The sequence below is a fragment of the Lepisma saccharinum genome, chromosome 23, assembly GCF_977018435.1.
Source record: "Lepisma saccharinum chromosome 23, izLepSacc3.1, whole genome shotgun sequence".
NCBI classification, from domain to species: Eukaryota; Metazoa; Arthropoda; class Insecta; order Zygentoma; family Lepismatidae; genus Lepisma; species Lepisma saccharinum.
Genome location: NC_139251.1, coordinates 39,492,796 through 39,513,135, shown reverse-complemented (window position 1 = coordinate 39,513,135; position 20,340 = coordinate 39,492,796). Strand labels below are relative to the sequence as shown.

At 40.3% G+C, this 20,340-nt stretch overlaps 1 protein-coding gene across 1 annotated transcript in view; it reads right to left on the bottom strand.

Moving 5' to 3' along the window:
- LOC146005229 (uncharacterized) overlaps window positions 1-18,502 on the bottom strand; it is a 54,213-nt gene extending 35,711 nt beyond the window's left edge. The window contains exons 1-2 of the mRNA XM_083144310.1: window positions 18,188-18,502; window positions 3,979-6,142 (exon numbers count right to left, since the gene is read on the bottom strand). Of these exons, the coding sequence (XP_083000436.1) occupies window positions 3,979-6,136 (2,158 nt within the window). The 5' untranslated portion in view covers window positions 6,137-6,142; window positions 18,188-18,502. The remainder of the gene's footprint in view (window positions 1-3,978; window positions 6,143-18,187) is intronic.
- Between the last annotated feature and the right edge of the window lie 1,838 nt (window positions 18,503-20,340).

The window sequence follows — 20,340 nt, the reverse complement described above, 5'->3', positions numbered from 1 at the left end:
TTAGTTCCAGAACCTAACTTGACGGAAGTTAAAGATGCTATTAAGAGGCTCAAGAATAACAAAGCACCTGGCATTGATTTAATACCAGCTGAGTTAATTAAATATGGTGGAAATTCATTAATATGTCAAATTCATAAATTAATTTGTTTAATATGGAATAAAGAAGAAATCCCTCAACAGTGGAAAGAATCCATAATTGTTCCTGTGTTTAAAAAAGGTGATAAAATGAACTGCAGTAATTACCGTGGAATTTCTCTACTCTCAACAACATACAAAATATTGTCTAACATTCTTTTAACAAGACTAACCCCATATGCTAATGAAATTATAGGTGATTATCAATGTGGATTTAAACGTAACAGGTCAACTACAGATCAAATTTTTCACATCAGACAGACACTTGAAAAAAAGTGGGAATATAATCAAAATGTCCATCAGCTATTCATTGATTTCAAAAAAGCATATGATTCGGTCAAAAGAGATAAATTATATAATATATTAGTAGAGTTTGGAATACCTAAGAAGCTTGTTAGTATGATAAAAGTATGCACCAGTGAAACAGAAAGTAAAATTCGTGTGGGTATTAATATGTCTGACAAATTTACAATTCATGATGGGTTAAAACAAGGAGATGCATTATCTCCATTGCTCTTTAATTTTGCCTTAGAATATGCTGTTTGGAAGGTAAAAGAAACTAAAGAAGGACTAAAATTAAATGGTGAGACTCAGTTGTTAGCATATGCAGATGATGTAGACTTACTGGGGGATGATGTGAATACAATTAAGAATAATGCTAAAATATTTTTCAAAACTGCTAAAGAGATAGGTTTGGAAGTTAACAAAGAGAAAACTAAATATATGCTTACAGGCCGAAACCAAGTGTTAGGTAATAATCAAAATCTAATTATTGATAACAACTCGTTTGAACCAGTTTCCAAATTCAAATATTTAGGAGTAATATTAACAAATGAAAATTATATTAAAGAGGAAATAAAAAGTAGGCTTAATTCAGGAAATGCATGTTACTTCTCTCTTCATAAACTTTTGTCTTCTCGTTTAATATCTAAGAAACTAAAAGTTAAAATATACAAAACAGTAATTTTGCCTGTAGTATTATATGGGTGTGAAACTTGGTCCCTTACATTGAAAGAATAACATAAATTGAGAGTATTTGAAAATAAGATCCTTAGGAAAATCTTTGGACCTAAAAGGGATGAGGAGACAGGTGAGTGGAGAAGGTTACATAATTTAGAACTACATAATTTGTATTCATGTCCAGATATTATTAGAATAATTAAATCAAGAAGACTTAGGTGGGCAGGCCATGTGGCACGAATGGGAGAGGAAAGAAGAGTTCACAGGATTCTTGTTGGGAAACCAGATGGTAAGAGACCTGTAGGAAGGCCAAGACGAAGATGGAGGGACAACGTTGAGATGGACCTAAAGGAAATCGGTAGGGATGGAAAAGATTATATAGATCTTGCTCAAGATAGGGAAACATGGAAGGCCTGTGTTGCTGCAGCCATGAACCTTCGGGTTTAAGAAGGCTAGAGAGTTAGTTAGTTAGTTAGTTACATCTATCTTTTTCCGTGTCTGAAGTCTCTCTTGGTTCGTTCAATGAATTTACATTCCACAAAGTTCTCAACACGGATAAACATTTGCAATAGTTACCTTTATGAAACGTGCTAACGATTTTCGCTAATCCGATACGTCACAATTTAAAATTTTATACATACCGTTAATAATAATACCACTAATAAAAACACAACAGAAATGCGTGTATAATAAACGTAAATATGTTGTAAGTATGCTTATTTCGGGACCTCCCAATTCGTTCTTTTTTTAAAACATTTCTTGCCACTTTTATTGTTGCATCCGAAAGCTGCGCACAGAGGCATATCTTCTTATTTATTATCTACTCGCAGTGTCACTGAAATGTACAGATAGTATGTACTATAAACGAACATTCCACGCTCAAATCCCTACTTCCACCACTGTATCAGCTGTAACTGTGGCACATCCCAAGATGGTGTTTTTACCTCACCCCTTTCCCCTCACGGCTTCATTCTCCTTGCCCAGAAAACAAGCTTGCCCTCTCTCTGTTCCCTTCTATACTCTAAGGAAGGCACCATTAGCTACAGCTCTGCCCCCTAGTAACAGGGGTCTAACTAATCGCACACAACTTGAAGTCCACTCGTGTTGTGACGTCATTGCGGTATGCCTTCGTTGTTATGTTAGTCTTGTTAGGTTTAGTTTCCTTAGCAAAAATACTTTTGGCCAATCACCGAAATATTGCATTGTGTTTTTGCTAAGAAAATTAAACCTAACAATGAAGGCATACAGCAATGACGTCACAACACGAGTGGACTCCAAGTTGTGTGTGATGAGTGAGACCCCTAGTAGCAGTAGTAGCAGTGGTTGTTGGGGAATTTCTACCCTGAAGAGAACCTTTCCCTCGCACAGAGATGAACTGTTTCCGCTGTTCCGACGCCAGAATGCTCGCTGCTCACACTTTTAAGAGAGAGCTACACGACATGCGAAGAAACCTCCATAAAAACAGCTCTGACTCGTGTTCGTAATGTGCCACTGCAGACTGCAGCTTTTCCCGGCATCCGGAGGGACCTGGTAGATGGATTTAATAAAAATGTGAAGTAGGGGAGCCCGCTTCCTGATAATTTCCCACCGAAATTAAACGGGAAGTCGTTGAAGCTTGGCTCAGCTTACGAGCCATCATAGGAACGAAATTAATCTACGAGCAGTAAAGTGCTTTTCTATTCACGGCTTGTACTCATAAAATACACAGATTGCAACGACCCTAAACTATTTCAAGCATGCGTGATGCATGTTCGTTACATATTTTTTTTCTTCGTTATGCGCCTTAGATTCCCAATATTGACCTCTGTAGCTGACTGCAGCTCTTCAAGTGGAAATTGTTAGGTGGGAAGATATTTGCTTAAGTCTTAGGTAGGGGTAGCTATGTGATGCTTTGTGTAAATTTTTCTAGATGGAGGATATCGTCCCCCGCTACATCCCCTTCTGCCACTAGCATACCAGGATATTTTTTCGGAAGGGGTTGGGATTGTAAATGTGAATTCTAAGGAGAGGGGATACATTATAAAATGTTCCGTAATTACCATTTGTAACCTTCCTTTTAAAAATTGTGCATTAACAAAAATGATAATCGGAGATCATATTAAGGGATCTCTCCATTTATCACTTTGTTTTCTCCCCGAATTCTTTACTGCTTTCATTTTATTATTTTTATTTTATAAAAATTTTGGGAAGGGCTGCAACCCCATCATCTCCCCCCGCCCGGGTACGTGAGTTCCCTGAACGTAGAGTGCTGTGTCAATAAGATTTAACGGGCTCATATTGATATCGCTAAGTTTTCTTCTCGTTGCAACTCCAATCATTCTAGTTTCACTCCATGAGATCACCTCAAACAATATGAGGCAGGGTGTGAACTAACGGAGGAAGCCAGGGACCCTCCCACTAGACCCAAGTATTACTGGCAACAAGGGTGAATTGTCAGCCCTCATTTTATCATCTCCCCATAACTAGGTTGACAAGATTCTCCAAGGGTAAAAGAAAACGAGACATTTGAGTTCATACTATGCCAAGTCTCGTGTAGGCTGATATCACCACTAGGATAGTTAATACATGGACTAAATAACCAATTGTCTTTTAATTGGAATAAAGTCATTCATTAGTATCCTATTGTTACAAGCTACAGGTGGGTTTCATCTGAAGTCAGGATGCGCACAGCATGTTTGTGGCCAATTTTATTTGTCGTTTACAAGGAAATATGCACTATGTAGCGTTCGTTACATCTCCACCAACTGCACGTTTGTTTTAAATTACGAATGTCTGCTTTAGTATCTCCCGCCCGTCCGTTTTTTGCAACAATTAACAATTTTTGCTCTTATCGCAATTTGCGAAAAATCAAGGTCCCTAGAACTAGCTAATTGGATAACTTACCTGCTTTCGGCTTCTTGATGAATATTCGTGTCGGATACCATTCTGGCTTCATGTCCTTCTCTTCTTCCTCTTCTTTTTTCGTTTCGACCGTCTTCTTCTGCTCCCACTCAAGGCTCTTCTCGATGTCGAAGGGCATCACCTCGTTTTCGGTGTCGCTCACAGCGGGGCTTATGAGGGACACCATGGTCACAATCTCAGCCCCGGATCTCAAACCCCGCCGACCACGTGAACTTTTGCTGGGTTTCTTCCCGCGGTTTTCCTCGCCATCGGAAGAATCGCCCAGATCCTCTGACTTCCTTCGAGCCGTCTTCGGTCGACGAAGCCTGATGGGTGCTGACTTTAAGGTTCTCTCCCGGCCCTGTGTGATTTTCAATGGTCTGTTTGGTAAGTCCGCATTTTTACCGCTCTGTTCTGTTGACTTTTGGTCTATCGTGCCATTGCTGTTTTTCTTAGGGTATCCCGCAAGCAGAGCTGCAGTCTTCTTGTTGACCGAGGAGAGAAGATTTTTGTAATTACTGTCCGTATGAGGTAGTGAGATGGATCTATTGGTAACGAACGCGCTTTTGGCTCGGGTTTTATAGTCTGGTGGTTTGGGTATCGTGGATATGCTGTTATTCACGCTGTTTTTGAAAAGAACTCTTCTTTCGTGGGCACTGTTACTGTGCGATTTAACACTTTGTGCGTTATTTGAGTTAGTAGTGTCTGCCTTTGTAGTTACCTCAGTATTTGTGGTAATGATAGGAGCACCTTTTGACACTTTCGGAACATCATCAACTTGAGAAGGTTCCTTTCGATTCTCATTTACACTTTTCACTGCACAGTTAAAATTTAAAGATTCATTCTCTTGAAGTTCAGACAACTTAGAAACAGCAACAGTTACATCTACATTTTGTTGTTTCCGTGGGTTGTCATCTTGTGAATCATACTTGGTGTTATTGTCCTCACGTGTAACTTTCTTCACGGACCTCTCAGCTATTGAAGGTGACTCTGCTGCTACATCTTCTGTTGAAATACTGCCAGTTTGTACCACTGATATTCTTGAAGCTCCTGGAACTGTCACATTCAAGGAAGACGTCGGCTCAGGAGAAATTTCTGACATAATATGTTCAGGAATTTTCACGTTCGTCATCGTCGTGTTCACTGTTTCTGTGTCCGGCGCAGTCTTCGTCGTTTCTTTGTTTTCTGGCTGACCTGAAATTCCACTCGAGCTGTTTTGAGTCCAAGATTCTTTCTTCTTGATGTTAGTCAGCGTGGTATCATTGCTGTTAGACTTTTTGCACGCGACACTTGAGTCTTCCTTTAACCTGCTCGAAATTGAACTAAGCATTTCCGTGGATGTGACTCTATCAATTTTATTAAGAGAAAAATATCTGCCGGTGGAAACTGTGGGTATTTTGGCACTAGGAATTGACTCATTCTTGGGTACAGGATTTGCAGTTGTGTTTGACTCAATTTCTGCATTATGATTGTTATTAGTTATGTTTGATCGAGCTGTGCATGATAGTGACTCCAGTCCACTCATATAAGACGGTTCATCTTCACTCGCAATGTCTATACTCTGATGGAGGAAAATGTCTATATTTGTGCGACTCTTTTCACGTTCTCTCCAAGCTTTCCGTAGTTTCTCAGCCAACTGCTGTCGAGAGTATAGAATGGCCTCTTTCTCACCAATGGCCGGAAGGTTGTGCAGCCTGGTTTGAGGTCTCGGACGAGGTATCTCCAAACGACGAGCCACCAGCTCTACGTTACCATCCTTCGGTTCCACTGGGTTCGGAATCTCGTCTTGCAAATGGGGCTGCCGGACTGCAGACCCCGCGCGTTCAACCCACGCCACTTTCACGGGACGGGGACGTGTCGTGGTTAGGACTCTTGTGGACACCTCTTTGTCCTGCGGGAAGTGAGAGGAGTAACAGGTGACCACGCGGAAGGTAGTGTCTGTGTTTTGACCCACATTGTGCCTGTCCCCGCACCACAGTACTCCGTCTGCTTCATCCTCTTCCTTCATCCTGTGATTCTGCGTCATTTTAGTGCGGTTCAATCGGGTATGGTCTTCCGACAGCTGCTTCTTCAGGGGAGCTCTCTTCGCTGGGGGATTTGGGGTATCCAAGGAGCGCTGCCTAAGAAGGCCTCTACCGGGTCTCATCCTGTTGGCGGACATCTTAAACTGAAAGCAGAAGAGATAATAGATGACTAATTAATCTTGTAATGTTTTAATCCATTATGTTGTCAGCAATTCAAAGCAAGGTGAGAACTTACACAAATAATGTCAAAATATTTTCAACCATTCAGTGACAAATATTTCTACAAAAGCCTTGTCATTTTATATCTTCAAAACAAACTTTCTGGTGTTAGTGGTCAGATGCTTGTAAATAAAAAAGCATTTTGCTTGCATTGGAATAGTACTGTAAAATGTTTTGAGTTCTAAGTCCACTTTATGCACAGATAGGCTAATCGAGACTGCATCTACAGTTTAAAGTGGGATCCGAAACACTCTTCTCCCTTTTTCTTTCCTTTTTTGTTTGCCGCAAGACAACAAATCTTTATGGTCATTATACAAGAGATGCATTCGTAAATTCGAAAAAATGTAACATTAATATATAATAGAAGTAGGAAAGAGGTGGGCTTCGAAAATGGTGACTGTGCCAAAAAATAATAATATTTAATAAGAAAATAAGTGGGCAAGCAAAGAGGAAAATTATTTCTGGGAAGGCAGTCACATTTAATATATTAAACGAAACAAACAATAAAACAAAGGATTTGCTATCACGTCTCCCCTGCTACCACTTATGGAAACATATCAAAGTTCAAGGGTGAAGAGAAGGCCCAGTCACCAGAGCCTTGTTAGTATCAAGGAGGGAAAGGATCAATTAATACAATAACCTTAAATTCTTTTATATACTGCCCAGTATTTTAAAAATGAATAAGCTATATTTAGAAAATAAACGCTAACCATTGAAATACAAGCACAAAAACAAATATTATGGGGCTGTTCGAAATCCTGGTAAATCTTTTTTACCCCATCCTATCGTCCGAATTGTGCTCGTCTGGAACCCTACTATATCCTTGGAGATAGAAATCATTAAAGGATCCTGGGACTATTGGAGATGATGGCACACACTGGTACTCTATCGTGCAACCCGCCGTTCAACAGATTTTTTTTTTTTACTTTATGTCTGCAAATTACACCCAAGAGACACACTACACAGTTACATACTGCGGTTTTCTCACAACTCAACCAGGCATATCCTATGTAAAGTCATGTTCCTCGTTGCCGGACGGATGGAAAGGGACTGTTCATTTTCTCACAGGCCCACAACGTACCAGACTGCACAATCAGTTGTACTTATAAATTTTAAACAGAGATCCAACCAGAGATTTTAGAGCTCAGTAATCTTATTCCGTCGTCTAGTCTAGTAATATGTTCTAACGGACACGAGCTTTCTTGCAGAAAAGAATTAGGGAAATGTCTTTATATATATATATTTGCTACTCTCATACTTTTCTATTGAAATATAGGCTTTGATGTTTTGAATTTGTATCATGTTGTTCGAATGCCTATAAATGTTTAGTTTTATTGCCCATTTTGCTTAATCGTACAAAATGTAGTTTTATGTACCTTTTTAATTATTATTCCCGCTTTCTTTTGATAGTACCTCTCTCAAGAATACTGTCAGAAGAAAATCACTTTTTCTGTGTGTCACTTCATCAATTTTATCATTCATTATCATCGTCGCGATTAGCAACACGTAACAGAAAAGCGACGCAGATATAAGAAAAATACAACAGAATACACAAAGTGCAAATCAATAAATGTGTAACAGAATAAGAAATTAATAAGTTAGTGTTCAATGCCTCTTTTTTGCCTCATAATGCCTTTAATTGCCTATTTGTCTGTCTATTTGACAAGGTTTATTTCTTGTAAATCCGCACGCTAGCAATCATGTTAAACAAAACAGTGACGTGGCTATTCAAGGGAGAGGGGGATATGACCTCAATGAAGGGCTTATGTACCTCTTGTTTGAGCAGTCTATATTTTGCAATATTTCCCGGCTCATGGTGATTTCAGACCGAAGCGACACGCGACACACATCGCTTGCGAACGAGCCAATCAACAGCAACGTAGCGCCATGAAAGGCTGCTCAAGCCTGTGTTCTGTTAGTAAAATCTTCAAGCGTCGCCTGTCGCTTCGTCTCCCTTTGGAATTTTTCTTCAAAACCTGGCCCAAAACGAGGTTTATGGCCTCCAGTATCCCTGTTCTTGGCGCGCCAATGTTTGATTGGTTCCTTTGGAAACTTAAACGAACCTATGGATCTTCTTCATTGCACGATTCTGGGACAAAGTGAAAAGGTATTGCCACTGGGAGAAAATGGAAGATCTTTAGCAAATGAGTATTAAGATGACCCGTGCGCACTAAGTAAGTATTCATTGAACGTTAGGGTAAATTTGTCTCAGTAAAGCCTGAAGGAAAGGTGAGCAATCGCTCCTGTAGAAATTATCATCATTCATTTCAAATTACAGAAAAAAAATGATATCCGCTAACAAAAAAGTTCAATCAATTAGTCTTCCAGCAGAATAACTAAATGATAAAAATAGTAATAAATGCAGAACTTCAGGTTTTCATATACATACCACTTAAAAGAAGAAATGATTTCATTCATTAGTATTCAAAATTCCACAAATCTGATTTTTATGTGAGGACGTGACTAATTTCATAACTAAAACTTTCCCCTGTCATATTAGCATTTTTCTTTGAACAAGACGTGCAAAAGTTAACACCAAAATAGAATGTTTATGAATTTCACTATATTAACGACGAAGAAAATAAAGTCAGTCGTACGGATATTCTGTCCTCTGGTGGGTCGATTGATTGATTGATTGAGGTGGTGTTGTAAGTCCACTTTATGCACAGTAAGGCTAAACGGGACTGGACCTACAGTTTAAAGTGGGATCCCAACCAGCCTCCAACGGGTATCGAACCCGGGACCCCTTGATTACAAGCGGCGACGCTATCACTGCGGCGACGCTTTCTGGTGGGTTGAGTCTAAAACTTCCATTGAGGCAAGTATAATGATCAACTGCATTTCCTAGTTCAGTTAGATCGCAAAGCAATTTTATTACGATGTGTTCTAAAATGAAGAGGAGAGGGAGCAGCTGGATAACAGTGGTCACTGAAAATTTGATACTAAGTAATTGACCAGCATAACTCATCTATCTCTCTACAAAATCTGCTTCCAGTCTGGTAGCTGAACGCATTCAGTGACTGTGAGATTGTTCTTTGATTGTTGGCATTACAGCTAAATGTGTACTATTATTAACCTCGATAAATCTTATCACTATACTTCGGAATAGGTTAAACAGGTGTGACAAATTAATTTGTATGAGTAAGACGCGTTCAAAATCTAAAGCATTATGTTTTTTTATCTGTTTGTTTGTTCCTTAATTGATTACCGACAATCACATGTTGTTCTCTCAAGCTTTGCGTGGGCTTCAGCCACCCCCAGCCCCCCTGTAGCGCCGTCCCTGCTGCAACGAAGGGTTTCGAATGTCATTCATGCGCCTTTCGATTGTTGGCATCTCGGCCAGTGGTAAGCAATGTCTGGTTGTCTATTTGTGGTAATTCCGAGTCTGCTCGTAACTTCCGTGTTAGATTATTTCAGGCGCGATTTGTTTCGTTTGTATGTGTTCCTGTGCTAAGACTGACTGAATAATTCTAAAATACTGTCAATTTTCATTGTCTAAAGCTTAAGTATTTCGAAAATGTATTTTTTTTTAGAAAATGAAGTCAAATTATCGACATTGAAACAAAAATCAATATTACTGCGTGATTATCCTAACTATATTTGCGTGTGTGTGTGTGTAGCGGGGGTTATGATGAAGAATTCCTTTTTGGGACTTTGGGGGAGGGGGATGCGTGCACGGTCTTGGGGGAATGGGAGCCCCTGGAATGGGAGTATGTGAAGGTAGGGCTTTATACGATCATAATAACCGGCCGTTTGTCGCTTTTATTTCAGGTTGCCTGCCAGTCTCCCAGGGGCCTATTTATTCAACGCTGGGGCTGGTCTCCCTACTATAATAATAATAGTATTAATAGTTTTGGATCCTTAGTGCTGACCACAACAATGACCAAATACATGGCCAAAACTATTTCTGCAATGAGCTCACAACACATCATTTAAATTATTTATTCTAGCTTTTACTCGTACCAGTCAATCGGCATGTTATTGTTTACTGAGATAAGAGATTTTTATGCAGTACTAATATTAAGAAACTTATAAGCAATAGCTTTCAAAGAAATAGTCACTATCAAGCAGCCCTCGATGAGAGTATTTTCTGTACAAATACACTTATTTCTTTACTCCTTAAATTACAGAGTTTGTAATTAAAAAGAGATTCCAACCACTCCTCATGTTTACATGTCACAAAACAACCTTGGTTTTTTTTTTGCACAATTTAATAATAAGTTGACAATCGAAATAATTGTTTGTTGGATTATTATTACTTATTAACATTATTTTTACTTAAATGGGTACCTGGAGGCAACCTTGAGGGAAAAGGCGGCCGGAGCGTGGTGCTGATCACATCACCTCCACCATGACCTAGATCGATAGAGTGTGTGGGGCCCTACTCCCCACATCCTCCTATGCCTTATGACATGGTGCAAAGTGCAAGAGGACTTTATTATTATTATTATTTCATTTATTTAATTTTGTATCAACTGTCTGCCCTACAAAATTTCTGGCGATGCCTATGATCCTAATACTGACCCATCTACAAGTCTCGTTCAGAAACTAGCCGATCTCCGTGACGGAGTGGTAGCACCGCTACGACGCCAGGATCAACTGTTCGGTTCCCAGCCTGTAGCATGGTTGTTTTTGTGAGTGTCTCTTCATCAATTTCTTCATATCATCGCTCTCCTCATCTTCACGATTAGACAAAAGTTGCAGAAAAAAGCGAAGTAAAATACACCAAATCAACCAATCGTACAGAAAGTAGAGTCCAGAACAGATATTTCTGCCGTGCGATGCGCGACAGAACTAAAGAAGCAGTGTTGCTAATGGAGCAGATAGAAAAATCGCTGCAGTGCGCCGATGCACAGCTGTTACGTACAACAAGGAAATTAGAGAATTCAGGTCTATCTAACGTTGAGTTTTAAACGTCATGCATTATACCAGGACTAGGATTAATATGTACTAACAAGTGGCTTTGTATGTAGCTACATACATATGGACTAAAAATTCGTAAAATATGAACTAACACATACGTAAAATTACCAAAAATGCTGCAAAGAAGACTTCTTCATACGATTCCTTATTTGAGTGATTTCAAACAAAATAAAAAAAATATTATTTTTCATTGCATTAATGCACTGGTGGCGTTCTAACTTTTCACTCCCAAAACCCGTATACACTGGTACGGAACTGCAACGGCAGATAACAACATGCCAACGTGTTAAACCGCGACAATTGGACCACAACACTCCTCCTCAAGCAGTATTATTATTTCCTCTCTGTGATCGGCGAAAGTCGATTGCCTTTGTTCTACATTTACAAACGATACCGGCTTCCACAACAATAACAAGTACATATACTGCCACTAGACGATAAGCTGCGCGGCTTTTTCTTTTGCTATGAACCAGGGCTGGCGCTAGTAATTTTGCCTCCCTGGGCGGTGGCGGTAGATGCCGCTCCATTTCGACCCCCCCCCCCCCCCCGCCATTACGCAGCAACGGGAAATTGAAAATCAATATATTCCTAAGTAAAACATCAAAATATAAAATAAATAATGAGACTTCTTATGCTATTTCAATACTATTAAGCGCAAAAGAATATCTCGCTCGACCACAGTTTTCAATAGGCTTATTTCTTTCTTCTCTTCAAATTTTTCCGCCCTGGCCGGTGGCACGGTTCGCCCTCCCCTTCCGCCGGCCCTGCTATGAACTTTGTCATCCATCAAAGCATGGCAATTTTAACACAGTAAACAATATGCATCGCATTAAGCAGCAAAAATGACAGCCTCCTCTTCCTCCACCTAAATCCCATCTTTCGCAGCAAACGTCGCAAACTCTCTTGACTTCCCGCAAAATTTATGTCCGCCTGTAATTTGACATGCAATTTTTTCAATCTCGACACTTCATTTTCACGCAGAGCGTAGTCGTATATGCGCCTACGGATAACGTTTTCATCGAAAGCGTCCACTGACGATTTGGTCGCTGGTCTTTGTCGTTCTTTCCCGGGAGTGTGGAATGATGTGGAGGGGCCTTCTGACATCTCAGGAGATTGTCTTTCGTTCATGATAGCCCTGATTGTTCGTTCAGGAACTCCAGTCGCAGCCGCTGCTCTCTTGCCAAAATGCTGTATTGGGATACTAACACCTTCACTGGCTTCCTCCTTCATGAACTCGTGCACGTTGCTTAGAATTTCCCGAGCTTGGCTATGCAAGGTTTTTGATTTCAACTTTGACAGAACTGGAGGCATTATGGAATTTAACGTTCATTAACAAACATACACTTTCACATACACACACGCAATACACGCACACAACGTCAAACCGGTAAAATACTTAGTATAAAATATAAATATGGTGCTTCCAATCCAACAAAACTCACCGTCATTTTACCTGCCTTTCCCCTTCCGTGACAGAAATAGTGCTTCATTATTACAGTTGGCAACACTAGTTACTAGCTAGCCAATGAACATGCACTGCATAAAAGAAGCAACCACTACGCCGTGCTATATTGCCACATTACCGTCCCTGCCGAACGGTGTGAACCGCGAGCTGGAGCGCTATTCAATTGTTTTCAATGATGTTTGCGCGAGTGTGTCCAGGAATGGAATGACAATATGGCAACAATAGCGAAGGTTTTCGAGCAGGGTAGAACACGTGATACTAAGAGAGAGGGAGACGAAACGAAAATTGGTATCTACGCAACGGCAAATTTATGTAAGAGCCTCAATGCCTTGGGTGCCTATGTAGAAAAATAACTCAAGGTTGTACTTTCAGAATAAAAGGTTCTGTTCAACTAACTTCTTTCGTTCTTTTATTACGGGTACTACTTGCTGAGCGTGCCTCGTATAAAAATCTTAACTTTCAAAACACGTTATGGAAGTTCAGAACCAGGTCATGCCCAACGCTCATGTTGCAATGGCACATTCCCTTTCCCTTCCCGTGGTCCTTTTTTTTCGGACCACCCTGTGCACGCTGAGAAGCGGAAAATGAAAAATACGGAATCGCGTGAGACGGAGAAAAGCTCTTCACACCTGGCAAAGCATTAATCGAAGCCTGGTCTCTTTAAACTCTCTTGATGGGGTTGACGGAAGTGGAATTCGATCAAACAGTGGCGGCTGGTACGGGGGTTTCTTTTTATTTGGCCCTCCGAAGATTGTTACAAAATTTCTTCCCCCCGAGTCCAGAGAGTGGTTGAATTAAAACCGGCGTGTGAGAGTTTCAAGCAATTTCAGCGAACGAATCCCTAGCTTCTTAAGGAAAGTTGGTCCCCAATTGTCACTTGGGATTGCAGACTGAATTCAAGCTCAATGTCCGGGTAATTGGAACTGAGGGAACGGATAATGGAGCCTGAATGTGCGCCTTCCGCTCACTGCGTTTGGAGTAATTCAGGCTACGGACTATTCTCCATCCACTGCAAAAAGAAGTTCTTATTGCAAACAAAGCCACGTGACGTCTGAGAAACAGTTCGTTTCCTGCATGTTCTGGTGTTATTTTTCCCAGGGATGGTCGGAAAAAAGAATACAAAGTATATAAATTCCAGTAGACGAATACAAATGAACTCGCGTGAAAGGATACTTCATACACTACTTCTCAACATAGTCTTCTCCTCGGTTCAGGTATTTATCCCAGCGCATCACGAAGTTCATGATGTCTGTCTCATAGAACTTGGGGTTCTGTTGTCGGAGCCAAGCCCTTACTTCATGCTACACAACATTATCCGAGATGCTTCTTCAAAAGAGCAAAGAGATGGTAATCACTCTGAGCAAGGCCCGGGATTTGTGGTGCATGTTGGAGCACATGCCACCCAAAACCTGCCACCACGTCACGTGTATTGTGAGCCTTGTGTGGAGTCGTGTTGTCATGCAGCAGAACGACTCCTGCGGTAAGAAGTTCGAGTATCTTCTTCTGAATCGCTGTTCGTAGGCGTTGTAATGACGTCGGTTTCACTCGGATGATGTTGTGCAGTACGAAGTACGGGCCTGGCACCAACAACAGGACCCTGAGTTCTTTGAGACAGGCATAATGAACCTCGTGTAGCGCTGGGAGAATTACCTGAACCGGGGAGGAGACTATGTTGACAAGTAGTCTATGAAGTATCCTTTCACCCGAGTTCATTCGTATTCGTCTAATAAACACCGACTGGAATTTACAGGCTTTGTATTCCTTTTTTTTTTTTTCGATCATCCCTCGTACATTGGTCGTAGCTGTACAGTTCATATTATGAAGTCGCTCAAGTTCAATATAGCAGTTACATTGAGTGGAATGGCTTTGTCGCATGCACTATATTCCTGAGCGCAAGATTCCTGCACAGCTGCCATTGAAGTAACCAATAGGATTTCTCAGTAGCCATACGTATTTGTTTACGTTGACTTCGTTCTTACAGAGGACATAGAACAGTCACATATAACACCCGGTGGAGGCACAAGTGGTTCGGATCCCACTTTAAACTGTAGGTCCAGTCCCGATTAGCCTTACTGTGCATAAAGTGGACTTAAAACAACAAATCAATCAATCAATCAAGTCACAGATAACCAGTATCACAATCATGGGCGTCTCGAACGCAAGGGAGGGTCGAAAGGTCAGGGGTCAGTCAACCCCTTCTAGATTGGTATCAAGTACTAATTTATTTGAATTTGAGGCTGTTTTTCATAATTTGATTTGCTTTATTTTACTTCGTTTTTTTGTGCCACTTTTGGCTAATTTGCGAAGATGGGGATGAGTGATGATGTGATGAAATTGATGAATGGACACTCGCAACCATCCATGACCAGGCCGGGACTAGAACCCGAGACTCTTAGCGTCGTAGCGCGATGTGCTAACCACTCCGCTGTTTTTTTTTCTTCATAAATATAAACCCCTAAGCGGTAGGTTCCCTTGGTTATTCTCATTTTTCCTCACATATATCAGTTTTCACACATATCAGTCTTTACCCAATTTTTCTCATTTCAGACAAACGCTGTGCTAACTACCCCGCCACGGAGGTCGAAATGAGTAAACACCGAAGCCGATTTGTGCAGGGACAAGCCCAAAAAATTCCAACTTTAGATCACGCACCCTGGGAATCGAACCCGGATCTCCGCGTATTTTTTCTAAAAACTGTGAGGCGGGGCTGGCTTCCTGCCCCTCCTCCCTTAGGCGTTCCGACTGTCGTGTACTTCTCTTTTTTATACATGATGTGTATTCAGTAAGGGTAGATGGAAGGATAGCCAGAATGTGAATTTGAATCTAGTCGTGAATTTGAATCCAATTTACGTGCGACATCCTGTATAGCCAGAATACTTTTTTCTCGGGTGAGGCTCAACTTCCGAAGAAGATTGATTGATTGATTGAATTTAAAATTTTGGATGCGTCATCACTTAGGCTATTTTGAACCTGTTATGATCGGGGCCATCCCCTTACCTTATCTAAAATATGGCTAATTTAACATAACTGCAATGTCGGAGACTAAAATATTCTGACTTCAGTTAAGAGCTTATGCTGTAAAGGGACACTCAGCACACGTAAGGACAAAACACAGGACAACGCACGCACAGTGCCAAGAAGATTATACTGGCAGCAGGTCCTCGATAGTCTACAAAATGCAGTCCAGTGTGTACTACGTAGAAGTGACGTTGACAAGTGAACTACATTAAGAGGATCATCCCTTACACCCCTCGAGGAAGAACCAGTGTGGGAAAATTGTGAAGGGAAATAATACCAAAATATAACTTTCGATATACTTTTTAGTATGTGTCCCATTCGTGGTTATTGTATATAATTTATAAAATAATACTTTCGCCAAAATGTTATCTTTTAGCATAAAATGTATGGTTACCGTAAGGTTTTCCATGTAATACATGAAAAAAATATAATATACTTTGAATTATTTTGCGACAGTATGCATACCAAATGTGTTTTCAATTTTCATCCACTTATAGGAAATTTCGGACAATGATTCGGTGTTTCGGGACTGGACCTACAGTCTAAGTGGGATCCGAACCGCTATGTGCCTCCACCGCGTATCGAACCCGGAACTTCTTGATTACAATTTGACGACGCTACCACTACGCCATCGGGGAGGCCACCCGCTTGATTTCGAAAAACAAGGTTCATACACGCACACACATGAGGTAATTTTTTCATAGGGAGGTCAGGCAATTGATAAACCTTCAATAGAAGATTGAAGTCGATCCTCGACCTCCGTGGGGACTGATCACCGAAGGCGCTACGATGTCAGAGGTCCCGAGTTCGAATCCCGGTTAGGTCATGGATGTTTGTGTTTGTTCCAATGAGAAAACAGAGAATTTAGTAAAAATTTACAAATGTGAAATCTGAGAAAAAAATGAATAATGTTAAAAAAAAGTCGGTAGGGCGTCTGACTGAAACGCGGGAGACTCGGGTACGATTCGCGGAGTGGGTGATCTATGGTCGGAATTTTTCCGGACTTTTCCCCGCATAAAGCGGCTCTGGGGCTCACCCATCCTGAAATCAATGGATGCTGGGGGCAACCCTGGTGAGAAACGACAGTCCTACCCCGAAATCCCCTAAATGTGCCTTCATGGCAAGGGTAACTTTGCCCTTTACATTATTAAAATAATTAATTCTTGCGCCAGAGTGGTCTTCCCAAAGAAGGCTCAACTTGTAATTGCATGCATAACTATGCAATACATTCTAATATATGGCCGACTCCACCATATCGCAGTATATTTTAAATTTCGGCTGGCAACAGTGCAAAAATGTATAATGGGATGTTTATTATGATGATTTAATGATACACGTGATACAGAAAACACACAAACATTAAGAAACACATATTGTAAGCCTACTCGTTGTTTAAGAAAAAAACATAATGAAAATTTCCATAAACGAGCTCGAAATATGAAATACAAGTACATATATTTTTAGAACTGAATTTAAAAATTCAGGCGTCAGGGGAAAATTTCCATGTCGGCCGGGTCTAAGCATGATTATTATTATCATGCTTATGATTATTATTATACAATATTAACTTTTGTAAGCTAATAAAAATAAACCATCTTTATTCCGAATTAATATTATTATTATTAAAAATAGTATATCCTTGTGGAGACTTTTCTACTCGATCCACCAGACAAGTGAATATCCAGCACAACTGTATTTTATTATTATTTTACGTTTCATACAGTTTGTGTGCTGAAATGCACAGTTATTCTATTTTGTTATTAACTTTACACAGCTCGTTCAAGAAAAAATATCAAAAGTTAGGAGGAAATTTTAACCATAGTGTTTGTGTTGTGTAACGACTCACATAAAATTATTTTTTGAATTCTGAAAACTGTGAAACCATTTATTCTTTGGTTTAAATGGTAGAATATATGTTTTACTGTCCATCTTTTACTTCGTTATTCTGTTCGAATAATAACTAACGAAACTTTATTTCCGTTATTAATAATAAAGAAATAAGCATCCTGAATTATTTTAGCTTGAAATGGTTGATTTTCAGGCATGTCCATGGACCTGCTCGATCACACCTCCCGCAGCCCATGCATGCACATGCACATACATACACACACACACACACACACACACACACACACACACCATCACACACACACACACACACACACACACACACACACACACACACACACACACACACACATATATATATATATATATATATATATATATATATATATATATATATATATATATATAGATTATATACAATATATTTCCAGGTAGTTTTATCTATTTTCCTTGCTTCTTGAGTAAAACAAAATCATTTTAATGCTGCTTAATTTAGTAAAAGATCGAGCTTGTAAGCTCACGCCTGACTAAGAAATTGAATCTCCGTTACACACATTCCGGAAAAAACAAAAAAAAGCTATAGATAGATTCACGCCCGTCGTTCAATGACCTCTTCACCAGCAAATCTAATGAACAAAACGTTATTGCAAAATACATATTTAGAAATATCGAAAACTTCGTAATGAGCGATATACGTATCTTTAGTCTCACTTACCTTTGCCACTTTACAGATGCTTGAACTTTTCAGTTGTTCTCGAAGTCTTAGAAACTTCTCAATTGGCCTTACCACCGGCCCGAAGCACGTGGAAATAACTTGGGCGTTCCTGACGAATCATAAGTGGACAGGTATAAATTTCTTCAGAAATACGACACAATATGTACAAGTTCTGCACAAACAGAGCTTACTGTCTATCGCCCGGGTCAGTTCTTGTTACGTGATGCACTCCCGACTATGTCTTCTTGACATCTGAACTGCCCTGGTTGTTTATCACCTAGTAGAATATGTTTGTATTGATCAAAAAAACAAGCAGGTGGCTTCCACGCGCGCGGTAGCTGTTCCCATAGCAACGGAATCAACGTCGGGCAAATTTGCATTTCCAAACATTTTCTTGGCTCTTTATCGCTGTTGTGTCAGAGATACTAAAGGGAAATATAGATTATGTATACAAAAATGATACAATTGTAACTCACTTTCTGTTATATATTGAATTTGCCTGGGTTTACTGTGCAACCTGCGCGATTAGACGCTCATTTGTCGGGTTGCAAGTGTTGCCACGGGAGGGGAATTTTCGAATGAGACAAAAATTTCCCTCAGGGTAACTTTTCAATTTGAGAACGGTATGTGCAGTGAAGTGCCCAGGTATAGTGGGACCACAGGCAAAAGGACCTGCGCAGAATCGCGTCTCCTGTGCATCCTACTCGCGCATGGAGGGTCTATCTATATATGGGGTATGCAAGAGTGCCCACAGGGGGGGGGGGATTCATGACGCGCCTGCGTCATGGGAATTTTTTGGGGGACAAAAGTGTATAGTTTAGCTACCAATCTTCACGCAAAAATGAGGGGGGGGGGGTCGTTTCGTTTGATTGACTTATTATTTATGTTTAGTTAGCAAACATGAAAGTGAGCCGTGCTATTTCTTTCTTAAGTCTCTTAATTTCAGCTGCAACGCAGTGACGGCGCCAGCCTGAAATAATTGGGGGTGGGGGGAGCAACAGATTTCGGAGTCAAATTCTCGGGGGCTAACTAATGTCGAGTAAAATGTATTTACTTAATAAGATTACTGCGGTATAATATTACCAGTGACATATTTTACAGTCCAATCCAAAGATAAATCACTGAGATGTTGCATATTTTCCCATCATACAAGAGTACTTTAGATACGATTTTTTATGTCAAACAAAATGCAATAATAATATTGTTTTCTTTTCCTACGCCATCAATAATGTCACACACTTACTATTATCATGAACAGTACAAAATATACCATAAACTACAGTCAACATCAACTCGCTGGATATACTATAAATACTACACGTCAGCAGGCACGTATCCAGAAATTCTTTTCGGTGGGGGCTAAACATTATTTTTTTACAGGGGTATAGATAGAACCTCGCAAGGTTTAAGGTCGATGGTGGCAATTCAGTTCCAAAACGGGGGGGGGGGGGGGGCAAGGGGCAAGACAAGTTTATTTTCTCTTGGTAGTCAAAGGTTAGCATTAAAAAGCCATAGTGCGGGGCTAAAAATGGAGAGCAACTATCTCCTAAATCTGCCACTGTTTAAGCTGCTGTTTTTTTTTTCTTTCAGAACGTGATATCGGGACATTTTTTATCACTCGACTCCTCTGTTGCAATGTACGAACGTTGAGTTTGATCCGAAACGATCTCAGTATGTGTCCGTTTCACGAAGTTGTTATGCAATGGACAATCCATTCGAATATTTTGATTTGATTTATTTTATTTTACTTCGCGGTTTGTGCCTCTTGGCTAATTTGCGAAGATGAGGATGATTGATGAAATTGATGAATGGACATTCACAAACAACCATGTCCGAGTGGGATTCGAACCCGGGACCCTTGTCATCGCAGCGCGATGTTCTAACCACTCAGCCACAGGGTCCGGCCCATTCGAATGTGTTCTTCCAGGTTTGGATATGATCCTTTATGGTGTTGTCGCCTGCCTTCGAAACGTAACCTTAACAAAAATCCTCATTTTCCATCCTTGTGACTTGGATCTTTAAGATTTAAGAAGAATTCAGACCGAAGGCACGCACACGTCGTTTGCAATGAGTGACCCAATCAACAGAAACTTTTCACACCGTAGCGGCACGACAGGCTGCATAAACCTGTGTTCGATTTGTGAAATCCTCAA